At 36.8% G+C, this 17847-nt stretch overlaps 1 protein-coding gene across 1 annotated transcript; it reads right to left on the bottom strand.

The window, feature by feature from the left end:
* Nucleotides 1-2572: 2572 nt before the first annotated feature.
* On the bottom strand, nt 2573-4898 carry drd1b (dopamine receptor D1b). Its single transcript, XM_088932261.1, has one exon. The coding sequence runs from the start codon at nt 3914-3916 to the stop codon at nt 2579-2581; it is 1338 nt and encodes a 445-aa protein (XP_088788387.1). The 5' UTR covers nt 3917-4898; the 3' UTR covers nt 2573-2578.
* Between the last annotated feature and the right edge of the window lie 12949 nt (nt 4899-17847).

Below are 17847 nucleotides of genomic sequence, written 5' to 3'. Positions count from 1 at the left end.
CACCAGAAGTACAAACCTTGTGTGACAACAGAATATACAATTTCAAAAGGAGACACAAGATAGGTTACTCTTAAGCATTAACATGTAAATAGATATACAAATTTGAGAAGGATTGGGATAGAAATGAGAAGAAAATGGTTTATATATATATGGATCATTTTCTTCTCATATGGTCTTTGGAATTTCATGAACTGTTACAGAATTACGTCCTTTTCAAACAATCTTTTCTGTTACTGAGGGAAGTATACGCTTCACTTTTTTTTAACACTTAAACTTACCCTAAAATTTGATAGTACTTAATGGTGTTAATTTACAGTACATAAAATGTTATAATTTGTAAAGTATATAGCATAATTCAAATAGATTATCAAACCATGCATATTGTAAAAAAGGTATTCACATTATATACTACAAATGTGTGTTTCATTGAAAATCTGTATTAATACATTTACTATATATTTTGAATATACTTTTATACAAGCTGAAGTCCCCTTTTAGCAGTCAAACAAAAAGCTAAGGATATCTGAATGTGCAAATTATTGAATTGTAGTTTCTCATCTGTAATACTATATTTCAAACGTCACTTCTACAATACAAAATGTATTACAAAATGTCTATCTCTTTCTTAGGTCTCATAATCACAAGCTACGAAAGCACACATTCTCTTCATGAGGTTATTCTAAACAATAATCTGATTTTACAGCAAATCAATCTTTTCACTTAACTGCCTGCAGCACTGAAGTTAATTTCATCACAAACAATATTGTCCAAAAAGGTTGTGGTAATAAAGAACTTTGTTTTAGGGGGTGCAAATCATTCTTTATATGTGTATGATGAACACAGTTGTAAACAATGAAGGGCTCCTAAATAAGGTTGTTGTAAATGATAAGTATTTGACTTCAGTTAATAACTATGCCATTTATCATTAGTAAGGGCCACTTACTACCAGGTTAGTGACACTTACAGTATTAGTATTCATGTTCTACGTGTATTAGAGGTTATGAGGTGTTTATACAGTGCATGAATGTGTACCCAGTATACTGAAGTATTACTGGATTTGCTCTATCTGGTAAAAACACAACGTAACAAAAAGCAAAAAGCTATTTCAGTAACAATGGAATGGGTCTGCTAGCAAAGAACCAAGTTCATAACAAATCCAGAGCAAAATCATTGTAAGTTACGTTATATTTTAGCATTCAATTAATAAAGATAACAGTAGCAGTAGCTGATCATAATCTGAAAAAAAAACTGTCATATATTTTTAGTTGAAGTATGTTAGGTGATACATTATTTATGACTGAGTTAATAATTCTCATCTTGTTCACATATTCACACTGTAATGAAGTGACAAAATGTGAAGTTTGAAAAACAGTGAGTTATGCTGTGATAAACCAGAGAGCACAAGTGTTACTATTTTTCATCAAGAGATTTCTTTGTTTCTGTGGCATCTTACTCTAGGAAAGTCTCAGCTGGGGGTTTTTGTTTTGTTTTTGCTGTCTTTGATTGGTTTTAAATGTAGGTGTCTTACTCTTCACTGAAACACAAAAAAGATAAAGGGAGCTCTGTTCCATAGAAGACTGTCTCCGAGATAGCACTTTACAGTATATCTGCTTGGATAATGTGAGTTACCTTAGTCTCTCAAAAGCCATTTAGAGCACAGGTTACATTACAAATTATTTGTTTTCAAGTACTGTGCTATTTAAACAGGCTATCGCACACAGTTTGTTACAGGAATGTTGGGACTGGTTCACTATACAGTATACATAAATCTAAATAAAAATAATGACAATAAATCTGAACAGCAATCACTTTCCGAGTATGATCTGGAAAATTCATACAGAAAATAACTAAAATATTCAAATTTAGTATGTGCATAAATGTGTAGACCTAAGTACTTAATCTCTTTTGTGGTGAATAAGGTCATAGGAGAGGTTATAGTTTAATTACATACAGTATATCATAAGCCCATACTAATACTAAGTACTGTAATGTTAGCAAACTAGCAATAACTTGGTGTGAAATCATTTTAATTGAAAATAAATACAAAAATAAATATTAAGTACATACTGCAATTCACATCAAAATATTCCAAACCATTTAACCTAGAAGTAGGAAAAACGTATTTAAAATATACTCTATATTTAAGTACTGTTAAATTACCTACAGGACATGAATAGCTTGCTAATTTGCTATGTCCGGGTGACCCCTTGTTTCATGGTCAGCCAGTTTCACTTATTATTACTGTAACTCTACACATGCACATTGTTGAATGTTTTTATTAATTAAAAAAATTATGTTTTACTTTCTTTAATTAGTTGTCTTAACTTTCATTTTATTTTTAACAGACGTATAAAGTGTTTTGCAGATAGTTTTTCTGAATAAAGTGCCTTCTTTTTGAACATTCTTTAAATTTCAGTTTGATTACTACACAGGGTTTTAAGGTCCTCAGTGTTATTTTTTTTTGTAAAATCTGCACTCATTCTAGTTAATGTTCAAGTCACTTAAGGGTTAGATTGTTGTTGATCAGTTCAACAGGCTAAGGTATTTCTCAAGACGTTCTGCAGGTTTTGTGTTTTGCTCATGTTTTGTGCTGCCCATTCTGAGTTGTAGGGTTTATCTTTTCCAAACAAACATCTCCCTCACTGTCCAAGTTACCTGACACTGCAGGAGACAGTTTCTCCAGTGTCTTAATTCCAATAGCCTCTTCATCCTTTTTGGGGGATTCCTCCTCTTGGCAGAGTATGGAATGAGGAATCAGGTAGGTCACATTCCCCTCTTTGGGGATGTATCCCTTTGGCTGATACTGGAAAGAAGGCGGAGGTGCTCCATTGTTGTTGATGCTGACAGTCTCGATAGCATTGCTGGTGGGACAAAGTCTGTTGCATCCCAAGAGAATTGAGAAAGCTCTGCGAAAGTCTGCATTAAAGGCATAAATGATAGGGTTGAGTGAGGAATTGGCCCATCCAAACCAGACAAAGACATCAAAGGTGGTGGAACTTATGCAAGGAAAATCATTGCCGCTTGGCAAGGTGTGTTCACAGAAGGGCACCATGCAGTTCAGAATGAAGAATGGCAACCAACAGCACACAAAGACCCCCATTATCACGGACAGAGTTTTCAAAACTTTGGTTTCTCTTTTGAAGGACATCTTGAACGAGCTTTCGGTCTCCATGCTGGAGCTGTTTCCCATGCTGCTGTGACGGTTCTTGGCACTTTCTGCTGCTCTCTCCAAGGCAGAAATCCTCCTGATCTGCTTCTGGGCAATTCTATAAATCCGAGTGTAAGTGACTATCATGATGGCGACGGGAATGTAAAAGCTGATCAAGGAAGAAGAGATGGCATATGTTCTGTTCAGGCTAGAGTCACAGTTGTCCAGCGGCAGTCCCCTATAGCTGACATTTGGTTCAGAAAAGCTTGTTGTTTGAGCCTTGTGCCAATTGAGCTGTACAGGGATGAAAGAAATGAGCACTGACAGTGTCCATGCTACACTTATCATAATGAACGCCACTTTGGGGGTCATCTTTCTCTCATACCTGAAGGGGCTTGATATAGCCCAATACCTGTCCACACTGATGATACACAAGTTCAAAATGGAGGCTGTGGAGCACATAATATCAAAAGCCACCCAAATATTGCAAAATGAGCCAAAGGGCCAAAAACCAGCGATCTCTGTAATGGCTTTCCAAGGCATCACCAAAATTGCCACAAGCAGATCTGATACAGCCAGGGATATCACAAAAAAGTTTGTGACTTTGGACCTCAGATGACGAAACTTGGTAACAGCCGCACAGACCAGTGTGTTTCCCAATAGAGTTGACAGTATGAGCAGAGACAGGAAACAGCCTGTCAAGACTCGAGCAGACGAGTCTCTCTCTGAAATATCGCTGTCGATGACGGTGGTGATGTTAAAATCCATCCTTTCACCTCTGGAAGCAGAAATCACCTCATAACTCCAATTGGTGGAAAAAAGTTTTTAATGTAAAACAGCGACCAAAAGGCATGAGGGTTCAACAATGACCCTAGAGGTTATTTTGCCTTGTTGCCCTAGCAGCATTGCTTTCAGCTTCAGCAATTGCTTATTGCATTATTCTTTTTAAAATGCTTCCTTCCCTTCACCAGAAAACAATTTTCTGACAACAGTTTGCTTAGAAGAACCTTTACAAACAAACCAACAACAGGAAAGCATCTGAATCCCACCATCCTATTTTTGAAGAAATCTCTTGTTTAGTTGGTGCTTATATTATTCTTTTTCCTGTCCATCAGTTTGAACTAGTTATCCAGCATTATAATCACTGCAAATTCCCTCTGATGTATTTAGCAGAGTGGCTTAGGCAGTTATTAGACTTTTATATAAGGTTATCGAAATAGTCTATTGATCATATTTGCGTTGCATTTATCTGATTTGCCCATGTTAATGACCGTCGAGGCGTGTCCGTTTGATCACTTTCCCAGCTTCTCTGGCCGCAGACAACCGACTGTTTTAAGCCAGAACGTGGTACTGTACATGTATTTTCTGGGTCATTGACGAGAACACGTTCAGAGCTGTTACTTTAGTTTGACTCTGTTTTATTATTGTATGTTATTTTGTTTTCAATGGCATAGTAAGAATACAGTATAACATCGTAACATAAATTTTCTTTTTCGAGATGTACAGTAGTTATGCTGTCTCCTTTCTTCTTGTGATTTTCCTGTAATCCTTTGTGTTTACGAAGTTTAAGTGGTGCCTTGCGACATTTCTTGACGACATAATTGCAGTTTCACTCTCCATTTTACGCCAGTAAATAATCGGATAGCATAGAAAAACTGTGGCGTTCAGTCCCGTATCTGTTAAATTAATTTCGGTTTTTGACTACTGCTGCGTCTCATGTAAATTCCATTTCTGATCGGCCAGTCGTGCGTTAAAAGTCTATCACCCTTTTTTTATTTGTTCGTTCCCAATTAGGTGTCTTTTGCTAAATTCATATCTAGGCATTGTCAGATACATAATATATTTAAAAATAAATCGTGATTAAATCCATCATATTACATGCAAAAGGAGAAAAAATCATTAATGATTATTAAACCTACCTGCACTTACTGCCCACTTATCATAATCGTCATTAATAGTAACAGTAAAATACATCTTACTTTTTATTTTTTATTCGGATTGGGTTATCACTCTGACCCTGCACTGTTTCCATATAGAGGGGATATTGTTCTCTATCCCATGGTTTTGTAGTTGACTGAGCTCTTCTGCATGTTACCGTCGTCCGTGAAATTTAAGAAAAACTGTTAATGGAAACCTTAATTTGTCCACACACCGTAACACTTTTCCGCATTAAGCTTTTAAATCTTCTCCCCTCTAATAATTCCAACATCGGCGAGTAATTATCCGTGTCTCCTTCAACGCGTTGGGAAAGGTGCAAACGAATTCGAAATCAACGTTTTAGGAATAAGCTGTTTGACTTAACTTCCAGGTTGAATGTATCCACACAAAAGTTAGTCTCTGTGATTTGAAAGAAATGAAACTGGTAGAAAGGTGAAACAGCCAATGACCACAGTAAGGTAGGGTCATCATCATCTCCAATGATGATGAAATGAAATGACTGGAGCGCTCTTTTAACAAAGTGAATCTGAGAAGAGCACAAAATACTTAATCCCACCTAGCTGCGAAAATCGGATGATAACGAGAACAGCAATTATAACGAGGAGGATGATGAACAAATCCAGTAATGTGCAACCTTCTTCCCAGTTCCAAAGAATCTGTGTGTGAGGTCACCGAGCTCTGTTCTCTTCCAAGTTACATTACGGAGACGTTGCATTCAGAGCATCCAGCTGTACACACTTGGATTCTGACGTATACATTGTTTTAATTGTACAGAAAGAAATATGATTTTTTTTTTTACATATGAAGCGTATTCATATGCACTTGTTCCTCACATCTATTGCCAAATCGGAGACGGATTAATATTATTATTTTTGAGATTATATATTTTGACTATATAAATAAGGCAGGTGCTTAGAGTTCCAAGAAAGATAGCGGTGCGCTACTTTTAACGATCTTGTGAGCATCAGCCTTGCCTTTGCTTGGTGTTAATTTTTTTTTTCGTCCTTTAAGATGCTGTTGTTGATGACTGTGGAAGCGTTCGCCTTACAGAAAACGTTACAATAAATCTGTCACTTCGCTTTTAACATTAATTTAGCATTTCTTTTTTTGCTTTTGATTTTGTTTCACGTCTTTTCAGCCCACTCTTTGTTAGTTGTGTTGGCATAGTTGTATCTTTTTCTTGTGCAAGCCTGGATTTACTTGATGCGTATGAGATTGTGGTTGAATGAGGACCTCTAACGGTCGTAGAAGAAAGCAAAATAAAAGAAACTGCTGCAAAGTAAAATTGTCAGGTCTCTGCAATCCAACGTTCGTTTTTAATTTAAATAACAATTCTGAAAGCTAAATAGTAATTCCATTTTAACGCTTGATATTATTAATACACTGCATATGCTGTCTTTGTACTAAATTACTGTTTGTTTGCAGTGAGGTAAACAATCTCATTAGTCTCGTCCAATTGTAAGCGAGCTGGAGGTTTTTAGCTAAAATATCGTTACTTATTCCCTTATAACCGGTGTTGATCTGCATTACAGACAAAGGCTAGCTTATAAAGTGCAGCCTACGCATGCTGACGCAGCTACCCACCTGAACTATTATATAGACAATACAGTCGTGAGACATAAAAAATTACAAGTAGCCGACTGATGTTAGAATCTGCACAATACTACAGCAGAGCAAAACAACAAGTTAAAATTACATTACATACGACTACCTACAAAATACAGTGTATGCACTACCACAATATGTTTTTAATTAAACAAATTCCACAATTAATAAAATTTGAACCCAACTCATTTAACAATTATCTTAGAATTACTTGTATATTGATTTCTTGTTAACTGATAATAGCATCAAGATCAATTCAAGGCGCAAGCCTCTACAGAAAAGATTGAATGTACTGTACTGAAATTTAACCTGACAGTTTGGAAACCTCAGTCAAAGCTCTGCCAGTTGTTTTCCATCAATTGCCTTTTTATTTACCTCCTGGTCCTGGAGAACTCCAAAGTTGAGCCACCTGCATTGTGTTTACCATCCTTCCTTGTATTAAAGAATTGGTGATGTAATGATGACTTTTAACACCTGTTGGACTGTGGCTGTCCAGGACCAAGGTTTGAAACAACCCTCGTTGTCTAGTTAATCGTGAATTACAGTATTTCACCAATGTAACTTACAGGAGTTCCCAATGTCCAGAAAGAGCTGACCTGACCCATAAAACGTGCAGGTTTAAGGCTCCCCAGGGCGATGTTTGGAGATCCTAACTTTATATGAAATAAGCTAAGAAAGTACAGTTTCTGTGCAGTGGTAACATAACTCAGTACAGTTAAACCATAGAGGTTGGCATCACCATAAACTTCAGTGAAATCTGGTGAACTGTATTAGTTGGATGAAACTCAAGTGGGGAAGCCTATATTGTGTAACTATATAGTAGGCTATTAACCCCCCACAGGGACTTTGGCAGCTCTTCTTCTCTGACAGCACCTCCCAGCACCTCTCTACTCCCACTCCTCTCTCTTTTTTGGCACACTGTAAACTCCTGCTGGGCCCCAGCAGCAGTACAAGCTTGCTGATCTCTTGTCAGGATTTTTTCTTGCTCTTATCTGACAGAATCAGTTGCTTATCTACACTTACATGTTTAAGCTTCTTACTGCATTTGTGTCCTCTGATACTTTGTCACTTAAAATGGTGGGATTATTATTATTGGCGGCTTGCCATCTCCAGGCAAAGCTGGCATAATATTATATATATATTATATATTATGCAGTAAGTGACTAATCTGTGTAACAAAAATGATCATTAACAATTCTTAAAATAGGATCTGTGTCTGAAAACTTTTTTAAATCTGGACTAATAAAAGCTATCTATATGCATATTAAGCAAAGTCATTTACCACTTGGACCTTCAACACATTCCTAAAGTTATTACTAGGAAAATGTCAAAATCTTTTTTAGCAGGCACACAGCATTTTATTAAACAGATATGACATGGGTAGAGTCATCATGCTAATTAACAGTTCATCAGCAGAATAGTGTTCATTTGCAGAAGGCATACTGTAAAAGTAACAGTAACTGTAAAAGTTAAAGTAAGCATGTCTGCCCACCATTAGAAGAAAAGCAAGCTGCATATCTGTGGTGCATGATTTTACTGCCGATGCTATCGTATCGTAGATTTTCACTGGTTTCTGAACCCTAGATGACACATGTCATCGCAGATCATCCCACAAGGAAGGTTGGCTAGAAGGTTGCCGGTTCGTATCCCGCGGCCGGCAGAGGAATCCTGCTCCGTTGGGCCCTGAGCAAGGCCCTTAACCCCAACTGCTCCAGGAGCACCATATAAATGGCTGACCCTGCTCTGACCCCAAGCTTCTCTCTCCCTGTCTGTGTCTCTCTTTGAGAGCAAGTTGGGGTATGCGAAAAAGACAAATTCCTAATACAAGAAATTGTATATGGCCAATAAAGTGATGTTATCTTATCTTATCACAGCCTGTCTGTTACATTCACCATGATGACACCAGCATAAGCACATCCTCATGTTTCTGGTGTTACCTTGGAGGATGTAATAGTGTTACAGTGTGAGGATGAGCCCAGGGGAAGGGTAGCAGGTGAAGTTCCAGGACTAGATAAACCTAGAGCCACGCAGTCAGGTTTCCATCAATCACAAGAAGTACAGTTCTGTACTGACTAGGCACTGGGTGGAGCAGTGGCTCTGTGGCTTAGGATCTGTGCCTGTAGCTGGAAGGTTGCTGGTTCAAATCCTGCAGCTGGCAGAGGAATCCTACTCTGTTGGGCCCCTGAGCAAGGCCCTTAACCCCAACTGCTCCAGGGGTGCTATACAATGGCTGACTGTGCTCTGACTCCAAGCTTCTCTCCCTGTCTGTGTGTCTCATGGAGAGCAAGCTGGGTATGCAAAAAGACAAATTCCTAATGCAAGAAATTGTATAGGGGCTAATAAAGTGATGTTATGTTATGTTACTCCTGCCAAGATCATCAAAAGTGGACCTCCCCATTGATCTTTGTTGTAACCCGGAGTCTCCCAGATCACAGCCTATCATTGACATTCTGTACTGGCTGAGAACACCCCAGACACCAAGTTACAGTGTACTGACATACAGTATTCCAGGCTCCAGCACTCAGATGAGAAAAGGCTTCATTCTTTGAGAAAGTGTGGTGTATTGTTTCCTTTTTTTGTTTTTCTTTCTTGAATTTCACAAGGCCATACATTCAAAACGTTATGTCATTACCCATGCCCAATCCTTTTACTCACTAATGAGGTGATTTACTGTAGTGTGTATGCAATAATCAAAGTCACCCAGGTGTATCACAGTCAATCATATTTCATGACTGACCAATTAATCAGAAGGATGCTAAAAACATTTAATCACTATCAAAAACCCATGCATTTTAATTTTTCTGAAACTATGTATAGAGTGATTAGTTTCTATTGAAATGAGTATGTACATTTTTATTCACCTTGAACCTACACTTACTAATTACATAATACCTCCTTTTAATGTGTCCATGTTCAGAAAGATTTACCTTCAACATTCAATATATTTTTAACCACAATCCATCAGCATACAGAAATCCATTGAGTTTTGCAGTCTTAACTTTGGGAGTCTTCAAATATGTCAAGTAAGGTAAAATCTAGCAAAAAAGAGTTGTTGCTCCACAGATTTATGTTTCAGTAAGTGAAATAAAAATCATAATGTGATTAAATTTAAGCAATTAAATTTCTGAGATTAAATCCTTTCCAAAAATATCAAGAAATGTATGCTTATTTACATATCAGGATAGCATTTACTCACCCACGCAGTGTTTTCTTAAAGATGTCAATATGGCATCTTTAACAGCATCTTCAATGTGTTAATGGCATTAACACATTGCTGTCTTTCAAAGCGAAAGTGTGTGTGCATGTGGGTGAGGAGGGTTGACCTGGATTACATCAAACTTTGAACCAGCTTATAGGCTCTCCAAATCCAACACTTACAAATAACTTTCGCCTGTGGCAAACAACAATTCTCCATCTAGTGAATCTTTCCATTAGTCTGTGAGCCAGCATTCTAATATTTGATCCATTCCAGGCACTGGGAAGGTTAAGGACTGTTCAGTTGCTGGAAGGAACTTTTTTGCTGGCAGCCTCTGGTCCTGTTTCTGGAATCCCACAGGAGTTTCCAATGCTCCTTACATTAGCCTGCTTCTCTGACTCAAACCTTACAAGACCAGCTTGAAAATTAAAGAAAACATGCATCTGTCCAGACAGCTTCTGCACTATCATGATGATGGCTAGCTGTGTCTTTCTATAAGCACCATCTTTTAAAAATGAATCCGACAACTTATGATCAATCTCAGCGGCAAACCAGCCCTGCAGATTGGATTTTTTGGGGGGCTGCAGTTAAATTCACTTGTAAAAGGTGACTGAGAGACAGTAATCTGAGAATTGTTGATGACCTTCCTGGGGCTCATCAGAACAGTGCTGCCACTTACATCTGAAAACACATCAGTCACATACTGTACATACAAAAAAGCACTCTATCACAGCAGAACCTTCTGAAAGAAAGGTTTAAGACCAGGTACCAGTCATTTCCTGATTGCTATCTTCACTGGTTTTTTACTAGAAAATGGTAGGAACTACTAGGGAAGAACTGACTCTTTTGAGAAGGCATCTTAAAGATGGCATCTTGGTAACCAAATGGCAGTGCATACGGACGAAGCAGCTGATCCTGGTCTGGAAAAAACGGTGCTAAAAGTTGTTCCAGGTCGCAGTATACAGGCTAGCTCCACCAGACTCTGTAACAGCTTTTTCCTGCAGGCTGTCAGGCTCTTTAACACCCTGGAATCTACTTGCACCCACTCCAATTCCAGAAACAGGGTTCCCCCAGTGTTTTTGTGTATATTGTATTATGTATTTGTCTTAGTAATTTGCACTATTTGCACTTTGCTCTATTTGTATCCTGTCTACAATGTCTATGTATTTGCACCATGGACCAGGAGGAACGATATTTTATCCACTGTATACTTGTACTGTATATGGCTGGAATTAAAAAAATAAAACTGAACTTGAACTTGAACTTGATCTTCCCCTTTGTCATTTGAGTGTCGCCACATTCATTGTCCATGTGTGAAGAGAAAGTGGATTAGAGTCTTGTCTAGGCTTGTTTTCCTTTCCCTTACCAACTTCCTTTTAACAGCCCTGTCTGGTTCCCTGCAAGAGAAAGCAGAGAAGAATGTAGGATAGGAATATAAAACATAGCCTTCTGTAAATTTGTTTACAAAAATTTTAAAACGGTGTCATTTGGTTAAGCTGTTGGTTCTGTGAGATACTTACCCACTTATATTATGAATTATAAAGATACAAGATACAAAGTTTGAAAATACATCAGTCATTGTTAGCATTGATACTGTTTAATTACAGAATACAACAGGCTTTTAGATTCAAAAAGTGAAAAAACACTTAATGAATGTTTCCATAAACTTTATTAATAATATCTCTATTTATTTGGCTCTTTAGTGCTTAAAATTGTCTACGTATTAATCATAAGTAGTTCATGGCAGGAATTTACCTTTTAATACAGATTGTACTACAGACTATTTGTTAGTACAATAAACTAAAAGCTCTGTTTTATTGCTTTAGATGACAGCTAAGGGACAAAATGTAGTCTTGGAATGTTGAGGTCTTTTCACTTTACACAACCAAATCTCCCTTTTTTATCACCTTTAATTTTTTTCTTTATTTAAAAATAAGGTTCTTGTGGTTCAACAGACAATGCATAGTTTTATAAATACAAATGATTTTAATAGGAAACCCATTCTGGTACAGTATTTACAGCAAGGTACAGTATTTTATTTGCTGTTGTTTTCTTTGCTTATAGGATTCAGCTAATTCTGCACTATGTACACTGGAGCAAGTAATAACAGTGTTGAACCTTAGCAGCTCATACACATACAGTATTAAATGAAAAGTTAATTTCTTACATGGATTTTTTATTCTTCCCCTAAACATCATGCTTTTGAGATCCAAAAACTTGGATCAAACTGATGGCTTTGTTCTATTTACTGATTTTACTGTAGGTTGATTGTGCTAGATGCACTCACTTCCAAAAAAAACATTAAACCTCTTTTGTCTAAAAATACAGATTTCCCTTGTGTGCCTTTCAGATAGCTTTATACACAATGCATTGGAGCAAAGCCTGCAGATCTGTGCTCCTGAAAAAGATGCTAATGGAGGGATTATTGACCTCTAAAACTCAAATGCTTGCATTCTCAGGTCAGAATCGCTGCATGCTTTTCAATTTGAAAAGTGTATGTCGAATACAAAATATGATTAGGAAATGTACAAATACTAATAGTTCTTACATTAATAATTTAAAAGCTGGGAGCCTCTTTGGACCTTATGCACTGTGCAGTATGTACATGGAATGTCTCTTAAAGCCTTTTACTCTCTTGCTATATTTGTAACATTCAGCATTTACTGTTACATTCAGAAACCTTGAGAGGAAATTGAGTTCTGGAGAAAAAATCCACTGAACCTTGTGCTTATTGTGCTTAATCAGATTAAGATGGTTGTATAATTCGGATATCTTTTTCAAATTTGATTTAGAAATGCAAGACTTTATTATTCATAAAAATAATTTAAAATATGTATAGGTATATACAATTTATATTGTATCTTGAACTACATGTTATCACAAGTCCTGTATAAAGAGACTCCATTATATTTATGTAATTAAGCCAATACGTATTGGCTTAATCAAAGGATTCTTTTTAATGTTTCGCTCTTTATATAATTTCAGACAGTGTGTACATAATGTCATACATAACTTAAACCACTGCATATCTTGCATGATTTGCTACCTAATGTTTGTGAGGTTTATTGTTAAAATATAATAGCTTTGTTTGAGATTTGACACTATGGTGCAAAGGCTATTTGACTTTTACTTTTTAAACAGACTTGATAGTTGCTGTTCAAACTGCTTCACTTATTTGAAAAGCTATTCAATTCATGTAAATCCTGTTGTTCAACTAGTGTTCGCTATACGTGGAAAGTGGAAAAGCTCTTGTCAAGCTGATGGAGAAAGATGTTGTTAGGGACATAATTCAATCCTGTTATACAAATCCTGTATATCAAATATCAATATGCATGTAAAAGCCAATGCAGCATCCTGTACTACAGTTGCTGCACAGAATTCTGAAATGCTTCTGCTATACTGAATGGTGGTAAAGTGTTGAAATATCCCTTGGTTCATTTCAATACCATTTAAGAAATGCTATTAGACTACTAGAAAAAAAGATGCTTCAGCATTCTTCACAACAGCTATTGCATTAAACGGCATATGCCTTATTTTAGTTTCAAACTTATTTTTTGGAAAGGGTTGTATTGTGTCAAGGAAGTCAAGCTAATGTACATTTACATGCATACAAAGTCCTATTCGTACAGAATCTGTATTTCAAATCAAATAAACTGAGTGAGATGAAGGTAAACCACGGTTATGCAATATTACGCAATATTAACCTAAAGCATCCTGAAGAGATCATTGAAGAATCAAAATGAGGATAATGTGCTTGCTTTCTGCAGTAGAAAAGGTTCTGATGAAGATACAGTATAATAAACAGAATTTTGCAGAAGCTCTGATTTGCAACAATGCTTCCGCAGAGAAATCTAATTAATCAAATTGTATTATTTTTTTGCCTTGGTCTGAGTGCGGTAAAGTAAGAACTGGAATGGGAGACACTTCATCTGATCTGCAATTGCTGGCTAAGTGGAATGATCTATCATGCATATCTGATTTTGTCTTCTATTCAATTTATTCTGAATGTATTCTATATGAGGGTCTGAAGTTCAAGCGTCTTAGTCCAAACATTAAGAAAGCATTGTTATGCATCAAATATCATACTCAATATCTGCCTAAGACACAAAATAGGCTTGCAAAAGCATGCTTTTTAAAGCCCATTTTTCATTGGGTTTGTTTTAGTAAAATAATAAAATAATAAAGCATTATTGAGGGAAACTGTGTCGTATCCTAGTACACACATTGCCACTAATTTGTTAACTTATTAACTTAAATAACTTTTAATTTATTTACTTATTTTTAAAGGTTTTAATGTGTCTGAATTTTTTTAAATTTTGTTGCTATTTTGGCACATAAGGCAGTCATATCATCCTGCAACTCACAACTGGCAGCCCACTGAAGCTAAGCAGGTGTAAGCCTGGTCAGTACCTGGATGGGAGACCTCCTGGGAAAAACTAAGGTTGTTGCTGGAAGAGGTGTTCGTGGGGCCAGCAGGGGGCGCTCACCCTGCAGTCTATGTGGGTCCTAATGCCCCAGTATAGTGAGGGGGACACTATATTGTAAAAAGCTGCCATCCTTCGGATGAGATGTAAAACCAAGGTCCTGACTTTCTGTCATCATTAATAATCCCAGGGTGTTTCTCAAAAAGAGCTGGGGTGTAACCCCAGCATCCTGGCCAAATTTCCCATTGGTCCTTACCAATCATGGCCTCCTAATAATCCCCATGTATGAATTGGCTTCATTAATCTGTTCTCCTCCCCACTGATAGCGGATGTGTGGTGGGTGTTCTGGTGCACTACGGCTGCCGTCGCATCATTCAGGTGGATGCTGCACATTGGTGGTGGTGGATGGGTGCCTTATAATAATAGCTTACACTTATATAACAGTTTTCTGGACACTTCACTCACAGCGCTTTACAGGTAATGGGGACTCCCCTCCACCACCACCAATGTGCAGCATCCACCTAGATGAAAAATGGCATAATAGTTTCAGCATGTTTCATACCAAGTACAGTTGTTAAACCAGGACTGAAGGTTTAAGACATGGATTACAGTGGTTCAAAATGTGCTCTCCAGAGTGCCCACTCTGTCCTATTCTTCTTTGAGAAGAAGACAGTTGAATTGTAGAGTCATGGTTGTAAAGATGTAGCAGAGGAGGTTCACTGCTGAGCACTTTGGTAGCTACAGTATTTGCTACCTGAAAGAAGAAACATCCCTATGCATGTAATTGCCTAGAGTAAGACCTAATCATAAATTGCAGATATCAAGCCTTTTGAGAAAGTATTATCAGAGAGACAATTTTTCATCTGAAGTTTAAATAGAAATGTTCAAAAACAGGATCAAATGGACACACACACACTTTATACTTCAAAATATGTTTATTATTTAAAAATCAATGGTCAATGTTTTGCCATAAAAATTGTATGTTATTATTTCTTTTTAATTAATAAACATATTTTAGAGTATATAGTGTGTGTCCAATTGGTCCTGGTTTCAATATTGTGTTTTCTCTGAATAGCACCTTCTTGTACTGTCTCCTTTGGCAGTCCTTACATGTGTAAAACAGATCACAATATAAGACAGAAGAAGAAAGGGAAGCCTGGTAAATTGATAACAGACAGGAGTAAGTCATTCACACTGACCAAGCCTCCAAATTAATAGCTGCTTTTTTTATCACGGCGGGAACATTAAATGGTTAGTTCTCATAGAGAAGGAAGCATTACAATATGAATGATTATGCCATTTTTGCTTGATACCTACATGGTTTTCTGCAGTCAATCACGTCACAATTGAATTGGCTATAATAGGACTAAGCCGTGTCAGAGACCCATTAACAAAATATCTTCCAATCCAGATGTAAACTATAATGATCCTGGAGAGACACAATCCAGCAGTTTTTATGGGTTACCCTTAAATCATCAGTTTCTACAGACTTGAAACTATCTTTCTTTTACACTCAAGCAGGTGATTTGATAAATACATAGTTTAGAGGTCATTTTAAATTAAGAAACCAACACCTTGAAGCTTTCAAAGATGCCTTAACTGAACTCATTAACTTGCTAAACTTGATTTAAAAAAGGTGTTCCACATGTCTACACATCGATTATTTAAGGGTGACCTACAAGACCTGCTGAATTGTAGCTTTTCGGGATGAGGGATGGCAGCACCTGATCTAATCGATCAGACTGTACTTGCATCTTCTCAATCACTCGCCATGGAACAGGCAAGGAAGCCCAAAGATACAGTTTAAAACTAGATATACTGTAGCCAGCCAGCCTGAAAAACTGACACCACTATCACTGTTTTTAAGTGAGTAATTTTTTTTCTTTCTGTCCCTCTAGAAATGTAATGCATGAAAGAATAATATCATATACTGTAATCTTTTCCAAAGCCAATTTTGGTCTTGTTTAAAACAATTACTTTTCTTATATAACGATGTTTGTAGTTTTATTGAACTTACTAAAGATTTATATGAAGCTGCAATAATTTTTTGTAACATATTTCAAGGGCATCATGTAAATGAGAATAATAACAAAACACACTTCATATACTTAATTCAATAAATGCAGTTTCATTTGACAAACGAATGAACTGTGAATCAGTGATTCAGAAAGTGAAAGTATTCGATCCAGCTAAAAGAATGTGACATGTGACTCTTACTATTCTCTGTTTAAAATGAAAATCTATGGAGATAAAAACAACGATTAGCCCTGTGTGCGCCATGACTAAGAATAACAATCACCACAAACAAAGGATCACATGTTGGAGTCCAAGGTAGTTGTGTCCATGTAGAGATTAAACATAAAGTGGTTGTTGTGTGATTACTGCCGAAAACACATCCCATTTTCTCAGCATCTTTGAATTTAGGAACCCTTAAGAACCCTGTATGCAAATGATTGTTGGAGTACAGAACAAACTACCCCGCCATGTTGTTGAACAACAGCCATGTTGTTGAACTTGGAGTCTTTCAAGTTACGATCTATTGATCAATTAAAAACTAAGTACTAAACAGGCTAGGTGAGTCAAAGTCTCTTGACGTTTGTAACCTGTCTCGTGTTCTTATGTGCTTTAAATTCCAAGTGATAATAAACTTTGTGATCTGATACCTTAAAGCCTAAGCACCCCTACTGCAGCAGAAGAGGGTGATCCCCAGTGATTCCACAATTTTCAATGAGTGCTTTTGTCAATTATTTCTTTTTTACTAAAGCACACATACACTAATTTCCACTTCAGTTCTGTCACCTTTTACATTGGCTTCATGAGCATCATGTTATGTTTTAGCTTCTGAATTTGCTTTATTAACCAGACACAGTGTAAAAAAGGTCCCAGGAAAAAACAGTGCCTATTGACATGGGAATCTTTGCTCTAGCAAAACAATCATCATTCAGGAACAGTTTATTAATGACAGACATTGGGATCCTGCCCAATAAACCACTGAGGGCACATTACCATTTTCTGTCCAAGATGATTAATAGTTGTACTTTATAAGAGCTTCAAAGACATGGGCCTCTATTAGAGAATAGAATAATCTAATGTGTAGATAAGGCCGAATGAGTAGTCACACTTTATAAATAGGCTCACTAGAAGGATGTAAAAATACTGTGGTTTTTATTATTTTTAAAACAAGCAACGTTTAGGTCAACATTCTCCTTCACTTAAGAGATGAACATTAAAGATTTCTTTGTGGTTTAATCAGGTTTTTGATTCCAGTAGGAAATTCTAAAACCATTGAAAGAAGAACATAAGTAATAATATACTGTATGTGTTATAAAGTAGTTCAGGTGGGTAGCTGCTTCAGCATGCGTAGGCTGCAAAGGAACAAGTAATAGGTTTATTCCATGCTGAAAAGAAACAACACAACGTTTCAGCCGTGGAGCCTTCTTCAGGTGAAGGTGTGAAACACCTGAAGAAGGCTCCACAGCCAAAATGTTGTGTTTTCTTTCTTCTCTTTTCAGCATGTTATAAACCTATTGCTTGTT

The sequence above is a fragment of the Atractosteus spatula genome, chromosome 14 (assembly GCF_055471065.1).
Source record: "Atractosteus spatula isolate fAtrSpa1 chromosome 14, fAtrSpa1.hap1, whole genome shotgun sequence".
NCBI classification, from domain to species: domain Eukaryota; kingdom Metazoa; phylum Chordata; class Actinopteri; order Semionotiformes; family Lepisosteidae; genus Atractosteus; species Atractosteus spatula.
This window is presented reverse-complemented; position numbering and strand designations above follow the sequence as displayed.